Source organism: Portunus trituberculatus, chromosome 25 (genome assembly GCF_017591435.1).
Source record: "Portunus trituberculatus isolate SZX2019 chromosome 25, ASM1759143v1, whole genome shotgun sequence".
NCBI classification, from domain to species: domain Eukaryota; kingdom Metazoa; phylum Arthropoda; class Malacostraca; order Decapoda; family Portunidae; genus Portunus; species Portunus trituberculatus.
In genome coordinates, this window is record NC_059279.1 from 11,528,839 (window position 1) to 11,543,264 (window position 14,426).

Below are 14,426 nucleotides of genomic sequence, written 5' to 3' on the forward strand. Positions count from 1 at the left end.
TTTTTAATGTCCAGGTATACTGTGTCTACCCATCCATCTCTGCTTTCAAGTCCTGCAATAACCCTGGAGTAGAAGCTTAATAAGTTTGAAACACATGACTGCCCTTGTCCTAACCCAAATTGTCAGTTTGATATGACTTGCTTCTCTTCTAGAAATTTAACCCATTTTTCTTTGATAATTATTTCACATAACTTCCCTACGACACTTGTAAATGACACTGGTCTGTAGTTTAGTGGTTCAGTTGCCTTTCCTCCTTTAAATATTGGTATTATGTTGGCTCTCTTCCACTCTAGTGGAACTTTCCCTTCATTTATTGAACTTTTAATTATTTCCCAAATTGGATCCAGTAATTGCTCTTTACATTCTTTTAACACCCAGCCTGATACACCATCTGGCCCCATTGCTTTTCTGACTTCCAACTTGTCCAGTAATCTTCCAATATCCTCTTTATGAACTGCAATTTCCTGTAATCCTTGGCAATCCAATGTCCTATTGGGTTCTGTGAAGTCATCTTCTTCAGTGAATACCGATTTGAAGCTCTCATTCATTATTTCACGCATTTCTTTCTCTGTTTGGTATGTCTTTCCTTCTTTAATTATTTTTTCAATTGTTTCCTTATTCTTTGTTTTGCCGTTTATAAACTTGTAGAAAAGTTTTGGTTCATCCTTGCTTTTATCCACTACATCTTTCTCAAACTTTCTTTCTTCCTCTCTCCTTACTCTAATATATTAATTTCTAGTATCTTTGTACTGCCAACTATTATAGTAATTTCCCTGCTTTAAAAATTTCTTCCACACTTTATCCTTTGCCTTTTTTGCTTGTAAACATCTAGCATTGTACCATATATGTATTTTTTTTCTGAACTCTATAAACAGGAACAAACTTTTTTACTCCTTCATTGTATTCCTGTAAGAATGTCATATTTCTCTTGTACAGTCTTCCTGCTCATAATATTACTCCACTCAATATCAGCAAAATAACTCCTTAGTTTTTCAAAATCTGCTCTTGCAGAATTTAATCTCTCTCCTTTATAGTCCTCTCTGTATCTTATCTCATCTTCCTCCTCCATTTGCATCTCTAATGTCACATGATCACTTTTCCCCATTGGACTAAGGTATTGTATGATTGGAGGGGACTCCGTTTTTTTTTTTGTGAAGACTAGGTCAAGTAACGATGGTTCCTCTTCCCCCCTGTACCTTGTTGACTCCTCCACCCACTGGTCCATTGTATTAACCATAGTCATCTGTAACACTTTCTCACTCCACTGCCCAGCATTGTCCATTACTTCCATCTCTCCCCAGTTTATCTTTTTACAGCTAAAGTCTCCAACTAAGAATATTCTTCTATCTCTTCTTATAATGTTATCCAGAGAGACGATAGTCTCTCTTTGCATATCTTTATGCTCTTCTGATCCCCATGTATTAGTCTTTGGTGAAACATATGTAACTATAATTTTTCTCTTCTTCAAATCTTCTGTTCTGATTGTTACTCCCAATGCTTCCACTTTGTCCTCTCCATATTGCACATCCTCCACACAAATGTTATCACGAACCATTATTAGCACTGCTCCTCCCCCTTTATCCTTCCTGTCCCTCCTCCAGGTATTATATCCTTCCTTTTTAAAGTTGACATGTATCTCCTTCTTCAGTTTTGTTTCAACGATACACATTACATCTGGCTTTTTCTCTTTCAAATAGTCCCAAACTTCCAATATACTTGATAAAAAACCATCAATGTTAGTATAAGTCACTCTTAATTTATTGCCTCCTCCACAACCTCTTCTTTTTTCCTTAAGTATCACTTCTTTAGTCTCATATCCAGGACCCTCCACTAAAAATTCTTCTTCTCTATCTCTGTCCTTTTCTCGTTTTTTTTCCTTAGCCTCACTTCTTAGCACTTTCTCCTTTTCCCTTTCCTCTAAGTTCATATCTTATTTTATCCATATTTCCTTGTGATCAACATCATTGGCTAACTTCCCTTTTCTAGCCATTATTTCTTCTACAGCCACTTGAGATCTCATTTTCACCTTCATTGGTATCTTAACCCCTTCAGTGTACCTTCCCAGCCTAACCACTTCCTCTACCTCCTGGTCAAATTCTTGTGTGCTGTCTTGTACCCTTTTGATAACCGTTTTGGCCATTTCCCTTTCTTCACATTCTCTTGTGAATTTATTTGGATTTTTCTTTTCTCTCATCCCGTAGATCACGAAGGTTTTTTTCTTGTCCACTGCATCCCTCACCATACTTTCCTTTTCTTTGATAACTTCGATTACAACAACTTTTATGTTCTCCTGAATTTGTCTCTTTACCACTTCTGAAAATTTTTTTTTTTTCTCCTTGTTCTTGTTTCCATTCATTTCTTAGTTTTTTCAATTTATTTTAACTTAGACCACCTTCTATCTTGTCTGTAACCCCTTGCTGCACTTTATCCTGCAAGTTCTGGAATGTGGTTTTTTAGAGCGTCATTTTGCTTCCTTATTTATAAAATCTTCTCTTTTAATTTCTGGTTTATTCCACTGACCTTTTCACATTATTCTCAATTTCAAGGCTGTGTTTTCTGACACCAGTCGCTCATGTTTGTCCATGAGACTGGACATCACCTCCTTCAAATATCTTAATTCTCTCTCTACATTTACAAGTCTCCTTGTATTTCCTCGTTCATCACGGAAACCCGAGAAATCCTCATCAATAGTATCTTCAGTGAGTTTTCTTAAACCAATAGGTGTTTCTATATAGCGTTGATTTTCGGCCAGCATATGTTTTGGTTCCTCCATGCGCCTGGCAGCGCTACTTTCTTCCATATCTCTCTCTTTATCTATTCCTTGGCTATACGTAATCTAACACTTATTTCATTTGGAGACAGGAGAACACTATGGCCCCCCCCTCCCCCTGTTCATATGTCTAGGCCTGGGTTCAGTCCTTTTGAAGCACTCTCTGTGAGCAGCTCAGACACATCCGCCCTCAACGATGGCTGGTGTGTGCACATGTGCATGTGTGTATGTGTAATTCACCACGGTTTCCTGCTGGTCACCCCGCCAGTCTTCCCCATTATGGAGCGAGCTCAGAGCTCATAGACCGATCTTCAGCATGTATTTACCTAGTTGTAGTTTTACAGGGCCTGGGCTTTATGCTCGTGTGGCCCCGTCTCCATATCTACACTTATCTTACTTTTCTTTAAAACTATGTACACTCATTGCTGACACCACTTCCTCACTCAAACTGTTCCAGTGATGTGCATGTGCATGTGTGCGTGTGCACATACGTGTGTGTGTGTGCTGACATACATGCATGTATGTATGTGTGCCCATGCATGTAGATGTGGGCATGAATGTGCATGTGTGGGCAAGGCCAGGGTGGCCTGGTTACATGAATGACTCCTGGCCTGAGAAAGTCTCCCAGTTCAGCCCTGCAAGACAAACACTGAAAACACACTGCATCCCTTCAAATTAACATGTGCTCCTCAATTTCATTCTGTTTGATGATTTGCTCACCTGCAAGAAGGGTTCCTGCTGCTACTGGTCCTGCAGGGGTCCATATAACACCATTTTCAATGGGATGAGTGGCAGGTTTAATGTTGATTGGAAGGCCATAACGATTTTGTGATCCAACATCTCTGCAACAAGTGGTCCATAATTAGTGCACAATATAATCCTAATCATAATCCATAATTTAAACAGTGATATTAACCACTGCAATACATTTATAGTTTAGTTATATATGCATTTGAATGTAGAGAAAGTACATACTTCATTCTGGGATTCAGTTTGCTTTGTACCAGGTATATATCAAGAACTCCAAGAAATATCTATAAGAAATTATTATCACTTTACAATATACATACATATTTAACTTGTGTAATGTATAAATATGTGTACATGTCTTTATTTTTATACATAAAGGTTGAAAATCCTTTACATGGCATTCTATAATCTGGAAGTTTGCAAGTGCTGGCATGGCCTGTTTCTAAATAAATTGGTGCATTTAAGAAATCATATCTGAAATTATTCTAACTTTTGTTTCATCACTATCAAGGTAAAAATCAAGATGAGTTTCCTGTATAAAAGCTTCCTCCCCTCCTCCTAAACATGGCATACCACCAGGGGAGTGCAACCTTGCCACTACTTCCATCTCACCTGACTTGCCAGTCTTTATACAGAAAACATGCCTTGATATTTACCTCAACAGTGATGTGGAACAAAAGCTGGAATAAGTTTGGATAAATTGACCCATTTATATAGAAACAGAGAGAGAGAGAAAGAAAGACAAAGACAGAATAAGGAGTTGGAGCAAGGATGGAGAAAAAGGCGAGCCCATGATCTATGGAGATGTGACACAATGGAGGAATCTCCATAAAATACAGGGCCACACCTAAATTGCTGGTTTAAACTGATCTGATTATAGTCTTTTGTAATCTAATGATGTAAGTTAAGCACATCACAGAAATCTAACAAATCTTGAGAATTCATGAAGGGGGAATGGAGAGAAAAAGGTTGAGAACCACTGGTATAAGTAGTTTGTCTTCTACCAAATCTTAGTGTAACACACTTATACGAATACAGCAGAAGATCCCATGACTTTGCAACTCTATTCAGAACATCAATAACAAGAAATCATTGTAAGGATATAATAAGGAGTTAGAAATTTGAACTTTGATGTAAGAACAGACTCCAAGACTGAACCTTGAGGAACAATGCTCAATACCCTTTTGCATTTAACTGATTAATCATCTACCACTACAATCATTTTCCTTCCAATAAGAAAGTTGTAAATCCAAGACAGAATGTAAATAGAAATCCTTAAATAGCTTACATCAGTCATCAATCATAGTGACAAAACGTATTAAGGACCTTTAAAAATATAAGCAATATAAGATCTACATTACATATTCCTGTATGATTTTTTTTCTTTAATCTGGTTTTCCTAGTTAACCATGGGTAGGATGGTGCCTCCTAATCTAACACTTTGGATTTGGCATTTGGGAACTCTTATGCTGAGTGAACCCTTCCTATTCTTGGACCATGGCCAGGATTCAAACATGAGTGCCTGAGCACCCTTAGAACTCAATAGCTGGTTCTACTGTGCCAAAAAGCCGTGTATTAATAAATGATAGAATTTCACCATAGTCTAATAGTAAGTTTTTTTTTTTTTTTATACCATGTGGGCTTTTTCACGGGAATTTATGGGCTAAAGGAGATACTTTTTGGGGTACCTCCTATCTCAAAGCCCACCCGCTAGGAAACCGTTGCCCCGAGTGAGGACAGGATTCGAACCCGTGCGCTTGGAGACCCCTCGGACCCCAAAGCGCGCATGGTTTCACTATACCACGGCGATAATAGCCCTTCTTACTTTAAAGCCAACCTGAGAATAAGTTAAGATCAGAATCTCTTCAAGATATTGACTGAATTGTTTCACAATAATTCTTAAAACATTCTATCTATAAATGTTGTATGAAACCACATTGATAAGTACTGTAACATCTATATTTCAAAGGTCTAAATGTTACATTTCTGCCTTAACAGAGACATCAGAAACATACATGTGATACAATAATGCTAATCTCTGAGTACATATGGTGAGGTCATGTGTCAGTCTAAACCTCGAAGGGTAGTACATACTATTCACATCAATAGTCAGATATGGTAAGATAGCATGTGTCTGAGGCCTGGTCATTTGCCAGAGGCACAACACAGTGAACATGGTGAGTAGAAGAATGATGCCTGTTGGTTGACCACCTCACATAAGATTATAGTTGTGAGGCGAGATTCCCCATGACCTAACATGGATCTTGATGTAGACCATGAATGGTCAATCGTTGGACTACCATCATTTAAAATCTCACCCTTGGGAAGGGGAAATTATAAATTTGGTGTTTAGGGGCAGGAATGCCTGCCAAGTGAGGTGGAAGTGTGTGTAGATAAAATAAAATTTAGCTTCTGTGATTGCATTTCCTAAATGTTCACTGTTATACACTAAGTCATTTATAGTAAGATTGATGAAATATTAAGTGAACAAATTTGGTTGTTTTGTGAGTTGTCTTTCTTCTCCTAATCAAACCCAACCTTGTTCAATCAAGATCAAACCCAATTAAATAATCAGAAGACACAAGTGCCTGATAAAGAAAAGAAATAAAAGTAATGCTACCACAATAAATAAATTTATGCTATTGTTTTAATGCTCCGACATGCTTCCACAGTAACAGATAAAAGAAATATTCCATAAACACAAAGAATGATATAAAAAGAATAAAGATAATAAATATAAGAAAAAAAAAGATATGGATATAAAGATATGGATATAAAGATACGGATAAATTTTTAAAAAAATACCTTTTTTAGAACATAAACCCTGGCACCACACAATTTTGACTTTGAGGGACTATCGCCTCAGTGGATTCTTTTCTTCTAATTTTGTAGTCCTTGCCTAGTGCCCCTCATACAATATGTGAAGGGCACCAGGCAAGGACAACAAAATTAAAGGAAAAAAGGTCCACTAAGGTGATAGACCCATAACAGTCAAAACTGTGTGGTGTCAGAGCTACCCCCATAACTTCAGTAACTGTGTATGTTATGACAAGTTACCCTGAAAAGTAGGGAGGGCAAATGATACTTATATCCCCATCTGTTTGAAAAATGAGAGGAAGATGTCTCCCATGTCCCCTTCATAATTGCCATCCATGCGTGTGTGTGTGTGTGTTATATGTAAGAGAGAAAAGTAAACACTGACCTCTTCCGTCGCATCCTTGGGTTTTCCCACACGTAGTCAAGGCCTGCATGGGGGTAGAGGTCTACACTGTGAGACGTCATGAAGTGCAGCGTACACTGTGAAAACGTCAAAAGCAAGGATTAGCCAAGTGTTTCAATATATGATCATTCTACATTCATAATGCTGCAAACCCAGTGAAAATTCTCTCCTGGGGACAGGGAACTGTAGGGTAGATAAATTAGCCTTCATCCATCACTAGTTCTTACCTAGCATGTTCTTGCATTTCCTACACATTTTTTTCACTCTGGCTCATCCAAGGCTGCCACAGCAGTCAACCTTCAAAGACGTTTTTGTAATATTTTAGTATTACACTATAATCCCTGAAGTTTGTGGACAAGTGAGGATCCAGGATTTCTGGTTGGGGGAGGCAAACTGGCAAAATTTTGTTGATAAATATATATATATGTATGTATGTATATATATATATATATATATATATATATATATATATATATATATATATATATATATATATATATATATATATATATATATATATATATATATATATATATATATATATATATATATATATATATATATATATATATATATATATATATATAAATCAAGGCTAGGGATTTCCCCCTGCATGTCTAGGAAAAATCCCTCGATATGTATACGATTCATTTGTAAGATTTGTCAGCAATTTTCGTCTCCCATATCCAAAAATCCATGTCTAGGAGCGCAGCTTCGACAACGCCTCCGTCAGGAATACTAATGTAACTTAATTAACCTAACTGTGGTGTTTAGTGGAGGGGAAAAGGAACTTGTAGCGCCCTTGTGATATTAACCTAACCTGAACCCCTCAGGGACCTAACCTAACCTAATCTCATATATTCTCACCTAGCCTAACAAAACCTGGCACTGTCCCCGAGAAACCGTCCACCGCGCCATAACCTATCTTAACACTTAAATTGGCTTACGCTGTAGCTGCAGTGACGTAGCTTTGATTTGGTGCACAGAGTCGAACATTTTGTCCACTAAAAACTGCCGTCCGACTCACTCTTGGGACACTTCACAGTATTTGATATAACATTGTAACTTAAAAATGTTAATATCGTTTGTTTGTTCGTTTTAATGCTGCTACACATCCAGAATAAGTGAATGAAAACCCCTCACAATCAGACGTGGCGAGAACATCCAGTTTCCCAGAACTGCATCACGGCGGATAGTCCGCGTTCAATTATGGATAGAAAGCCATTTCATTGGCTGATATCTTTCTTTAATTTTTCATTGGTTGTGAGAAGCTTACCGCGCATGCACACTACCGGCAGTCATGGTTCCATAAACACGCTCAAATAAACACTTTCTCGAATACCTGAGATTCGAAACGATTGCGAATAACAACGGCGCACAGGGATTTTAGTAATTAATCTTATCATACAAAGACACACAAATATCCCTAAACATACTACTCTGCGATGAAAATTCTGAGAGATGGAGTTTGTCTGAATCCAGTAAGGTTAATTAAAAATACATATTCCTAACGCTTTAAACTTAAGTTATTTGTTGATGTTATTATCCTACGATCGCGTCTAGAGAATATTTAAGGAAATTCCCTTGTCTAGGGATGTTTCTCTATTCGCATTTCTAGGCTATATTTATCAGCAAAACACGCCAGCCATTTAATGCGTGACCTGATCAACAAACAGTCTTGTCAACCATTTCATTCCTTCTTTTTATTAAAGATCAGCAATTTCATATCTGAGATCAGATAACCTTGCACTTCCACATTAGAAGGGGAAGAGCTGAATAAAAAATATTGATAATTAAGGAAAAATATGCATATCCCCATATGAAACGGCGACATATTTTAATATGTTTGGAACATGAAACATTTAATTTAGTGGTATTTATAAAAAAAAATATTTGTTGTATATTAAGCAAAACGGCTTACATACTGTCTCTTAGTTAAGCAAACAATTACATATATTGGTATTAAATCCACATCTAACTTATCCTAACACAGTGTCTCATGACGAACTGAACCCGTGGCCACGTCGCCCGAGCCTTCCCTCCCAAAGCACGCTTACTCCGGTAATCGCTGACCTTACATTATGATCCACATCTTCTGATCCGTTAATTTTTTCAGTATGCCTTACCCTTGCCATAGGTTGTGATGGACTGATGGCCCATGTGGCCGTGGGCAGTGCCATAACATACACCTTGTACAGCCCTGCTGCTGCTTCCCTTATCACGGGTCTTGCTCTTATCGAGGTTTTCCACATCACTAGGTCACCATTAAATAATTAATCGTCCATTCTACAAGATTGCAACACTTCTGCTCGCCAAAAGCCAAACCTTAAGACCTGAAGCACCACGCCATCACACAATGCACCAGCACCAATGCCGCTTAGCTCCGACTCCGTAGTCTAATTTTTTATTCAGCGTCTGCTGTAAGCGTATTATTATACGAGTAGGGTACTGCTCACTGCTGCCCATTGTCTGCGTCCTTGTACTCTGCAACAGGGACTGTTCACATCTTGATTCATCCTTTTCTCTACACCATGGAAACTTTCATATATTCCATTTTCCATCGAAAGAAAATTTGCCACTTACTAAGAGAAGCATAAACAGGAAATAAGAAATTCAGATATTACGTACGGCGAAAGAATATGCTATTGTTATTTATCTAAATGACGATGAAGTAGCCGAAACGAAAAGAAATTAAACTGTGATGAAGTTAAGTTTATAGTATATGTCTAATATTCGTAGTACAGTTACTGAGAAGGCAATGTCATCAATCAAGGAGGTTGAATATAACCTCCTTGGCATCAATAGATGGCACTGGGACAGTCTTGCAAAGTGGCAGTATCAACCTCATATTATCTAATCATTAGAATTACCCTACATTTCCCTACTTCGCTCTATAACTAGTTGAAAATGCTGTTCTACAAGTTATAGGGAGCTTATACATCATGTATTGAGAAAATAGCAGACAGCTGCCTCTCCTGTTAAGTCATTCACTTTGTCATTGGACGATGTTAACCAAGCTAGTGAACACTGAAATTACTAAGTAGTGCTGGGAAATGGCTGAGCTAGGATATGAGCCAGTATGTCTATCTGATTTGCGCAGGAGCTATGATGCTCATGGCGTTCGATCAAATTATTAGTGGACAGTTAATTGGGTACAATTGTGATTACAAGAAAGTGTGTCGTTTCCTGACCATACATTGTTCTCCATGGAAACCTAGTTAGCTTCAGTGTGTGCTGGAGGCCTTGGCAACTGGCAGGTATCGAAGGTAAGTTACATGCTAATGTAAACGTTAATCATATAACAATTACGACGACAAAAAAAAAAAAAAAAAAAAATCACGAATCTTAACGTTGCTGAGTCTTATCTCGATTCCAATCATTCAACTCTACAGAATGTTATTAGAGATTTCTAGGATGTTATCATGATTCTAGTGATGATCGAGAGATAATTCGTGAATTCTTAATATTTATTATTTTTTTTTTTTGGGGGGGAGCATCACCCTGGCATGGGTATTAGGCCATTTATTATTATTATTTTTTTTATAGTTCCTTTGATTTTGGTTAGGTTTCTAATATATACAATTTTATTTACTTAATGTAATTTTTTATATATATTTATATTTTTTATTTATTTATTTATTTGTTTTTATTTATTTATTTATTATTTTGTATTTTTACAAAACAATAACATTATACATTCACTCTAAATTCCATACGCGAATTCTTAATAGAGAACTCCCCTTAACTAGTAATGTGTGTCTTTCGAAGAGTAGAGTATGTTTAAAGTACGTTTCGAAACGCATTCCCTGAGTGAAATCGATGCAGTATCGATTCAAAGTTTGACGCCCTTAGCAATATTATCATGTTTCGTCATTAGATAACATCCTGATTTTAAAGAAGGAAAAGGGGCTATTTGCAACGAGTCTCTTCATTCAGATATTGAAATTGTTGTGTGTATTTTGGGCACTGATGTAGTTTTGATACGCATTTAGCCTCTAAGGGAATCTAGAGAGCAAAGCCTCCGAATAGCGGTAAAAGGTTCATAATGTCAAATTTGATATAAATTCACAATGCTTCTAACTATTTTGCTATTAGGTGGTTATGTAATACTGTAGCTGTAGAGGCCTTTGTGTGTCCTTCAGAAAAAAAATATATAAATATATATATATATATATATATATATATATATATATATATATATATATATATATATATATATATATATATATATATATATAATGGGGTTCAAGAGGTACCAAAGAGCAGAGCCCACCGTCGCGGGCCAAACCTATCACTTCGGTAAAAATAAAAAGATTATGAACAAATAAAGACAGTAAACATGTAAATACAAAACGCGTCGAATTCTATCAAAACAATCAAAGTAAACTGGAAGTGAAGTAAGTCACGAAATCGAAAATTACTTTCATGGTCAGTTGATAGGTTAGTATTTGATAGGTCTTGCAGTAATTTGGTAGTTATTTACTGAATTACTTATTTGAGTATAATTCCTTCAAAATGTTTTTGGTATGTCTGTCTTAGAAACCCCACCCCCATGTTATACCTAGTGTCCACTCTTCTAATTTCAAATAGCTATACAGAAAAGATCAATTTGAAGTTTTGCAAGAGAGAGAGAGAGAGAGAGAGAGAGAGAGAGAGAGAGAGAGAGAGAGAGAGATTTAGTACAGTAGCAGGTACCTCTTCCCGCGGCTCGAAGGTGAAGTCAGGCACGGTCTGATCCATGGTGACAAGGCTCTTTAGCAGCTCTGCCTTCTGGACCTCGTAGAAGTCGTTGGGGTCCCAGTAGGAGGAGGTGGTGGGGTTGGTGTACGTAATGCCATCAATTCGGTACCTGTACATAGCAAGAATGATGAGATACGTATTTCATGTAGTCTTTTTGTACAGTACAAGGAAAAACTTGCTTGGTTTGTATTCTTACATAATTTAGCAAGATATCTAGAAAACTATACAATATGTCATATTCAATCGGAACACATTATATATATATATATATATATATATATATATATATATATATATATATATATATATATATATATATATATATATATATATATATATATATATATATATATATATATATATATATATATATATATATATATATATATATATATATATATATATATATATATATATATATATATATATATATATATATATATATATATATATATATATATATATATATATATATATATATATATATATATATATATATATATATATATATATATATATATATATATATATATATATATATATATAATATCTCCATATTTTGAGTATTGAAAGTTGATGTATATAGACTTCAGTACCTACACCTGTATGCTGTTACTGGTTTTGTGCTGTTATTGCTAACACCGCGACAAGAACTTCTCTGTTATCTTTTGTACTTCCTCGTTTAACACTTCTTTCCATCTATATAAAGCTCTTCATCTTGCGTACCATACCCTCTAAGTTTTCTTAGGACTATTCGCCTCTTCCCCCCTCCCCCCCGGCACTTATTTTTCTTTGTTCTCATTCATTCATTCCTCATACGTCCTCCCTTCTCTCTCATTTATATTTCTCGCTTTGCTCTCCTACATTCACTTTCATACTCCTTACCACCATTCATCATGTAGTACCTCTTAATCCTCTCACTCGTAAGACTCTCCATTACTTTGCCATACTGGTCAATTTCATACATACCCTCCCGCATCTTTCCCTCTTCCTACCTATGCAAGAGAGCCTCCGCTATGGCATCGGGGTTCGCATAGCTGTGGGCGCCCTCCATCTTCTCCACCAGAGACACCAGGTTGCTGACGGAGACGGGCATGCGGTCTGCTAGGTTGTTCAAACCATAATTGTAACACTTGGTCCGTTGGAAGTTGACATCCCATGCACCTGTGGTAATAAGTTATGGTGGTCTTCATTGGGGAAAGTTGTCCAGTTGGAATAGAGATGTCTACCGAAGTTATTCTGTTCATGTTTCGTTGCTTGTAAGGAAATTTTCCGTTGAAAAAGAGAAAACTATTTATCATTGTTCATATTAAAAGGGGTATAAATTTTTCATCACGTTTGAAATTAAATAATTCCGACTATTCCTGTGTCTATGCGAGAAAATATCAAATAATATAGTTTTGTTAATAAGATGGACACAAGTGGAAATAATATCAAACAGCAATGTTTCTTATGTCCTAACTACGCTTCTTCACTGAAGTGTAATACTTTGCACGTACTACAGTATTGGGAAATAAGTAGCTGTAGTGTGAAGGAAGTGAAATCTTATTACAATTACGTGTGTGGGAAGGGCTGAAGTATTTGTTGACATGGTGATATATTTTGTATTGTAGTTATTTAAAAGAAAAAAAAAGAAAAACTAATGTACTGTACGGCTGTTGTTATTCATTAGGAATCTATGAAAAGTTTATTAGTATGCTAAGATGTAGAGTTCTTTTTCATTTTTTTTATGTAAAATGGATCTTGGACAAGTGAAACAACAATAAAAAAAAAAAACATGCACTGAAGAAGTCAATCTTCAAAAAGAATAGTGAAATAATGAGAAGTGTCTTGAAATGCCCCTATTGAAAAAATTTGGTACAAATGAAGACGCGGTGTGGGGGTACTATAAGGTGTTCTTTGGGCAGTGATAGTGATGTGTGCCTGTATGGTCTACTAGTGGGGGAGTGATAGTGCATTCCACTAGAGCAGGGGGTTCTCAACATAGTGTTCGCGAATTCCGAGGGGTTCACAAGAAGATTTCCAGAGGTACTTAAGTGGGTAGCTGATCTAATTATATCCTTTGCAGTACTATTGCATAATGAGTTAGTGTCAGTCACTAAATTAACATTCTGTTCGATGTCAGATCACTGGGGTTTCGGATAGAGGGTTTTATAACTCAGGGGGTTCTTAACGAGAAAAAGGTTGAGAACCTTAGCACTAGAGGGCCATAGAGGACCGTGGGAATACAATCTTACCTGTAAGTGCCAGGTGGCTTACTAATGCCAGAAGCCCTGCTGTCGACAAGCGCATCTCCTGTAAAGATAACATGCACTTAGAGAGAGAGAGAGAGAGAGAGAGAGAGAGAGAGAGAGAGAGAGAGAGAGAGAGAGAGAGAGAGAGAGAGAGAATGTTTAGTTACAAAATAATGATGGAAGCCTTGACCTACATAAGAATCACATACACACACACACACACACGTGTAGGTGTAGGTTTGTTGTGGGCGTTGGGCGGAGGCTGTAATGGTCTGTATTAGGGTAAAGGGTGAAGCGAAGCGCCAGAGTAAGATGTTTTATTTGTATTTTTGTTTAGAGGCTAAATAGTGTATGTCTGAAGTGTATGTGTCATCATTATTATTGTCATCATCATCTTCATCCTCTTACTATATATACTACCTCTACTACTACTACTACTACTACTACTACTACTACTACTGGTACTACTACTACTACTACTACTACTACTACTACTACTACTACTACTACTACTACTACTATCCACAGCCAGCATTACCACCAATACTACACCCTACCATAATGAAGAAAAGTTTGAGTCGGACAGCAAACAGGGCATGAATTTGAACAGCAATGAAATAGATTTGATAGCTGACTTTGGCAACAAGCAAACATAAGAGGTTGCGTTAACTCAGGAATTAGCGTGAAGGAAACTGTAATAATGTGCTAAGAA

At 36.7% G+C, this 14,426-nt stretch overlaps 1 protein-coding gene across 6 annotated transcripts in view; it reads right to left on the reverse strand.

Moving 5' to 3' along the window:
• Window positions 1–14,426, reverse strand: part of LOC123508778 — a 78,206-nt gene that overhangs the window by 49,985 nt on the left and 13,795 nt on the right. For 5 of the 6 annotated variants that reach the window (XM_045262680.1, XM_045262685.1, XM_045262683.1 and 2 more), the window contains exons 2-6: window positions 13,718–13,775; window positions 12,476–12,644; window positions 11,436–11,589; window positions 6,723–6,817; window positions 3,491–3,612 (exon numbers count right to left, since the gene is read on the reverse strand). In XM_045262680.1, coding sequence (XP_045118615.1) covers window positions 3,491–3,612; window positions 6,723–6,817; window positions 11,436–11,589; window positions 12,476–12,644; window positions 13,718–13,775 — 598 coding nt within the window. Of the gene's footprint in view, window positions 1–3,490; window positions 3,613–6,722; window positions 6,818–11,435; window positions 11,590–12,475; window positions 12,645–13,717; window positions 13,794–14,426 lie in introns of all 6 variants that reach the window. The other variant, XM_045262681.1, reaches the window with a different exon arrangement.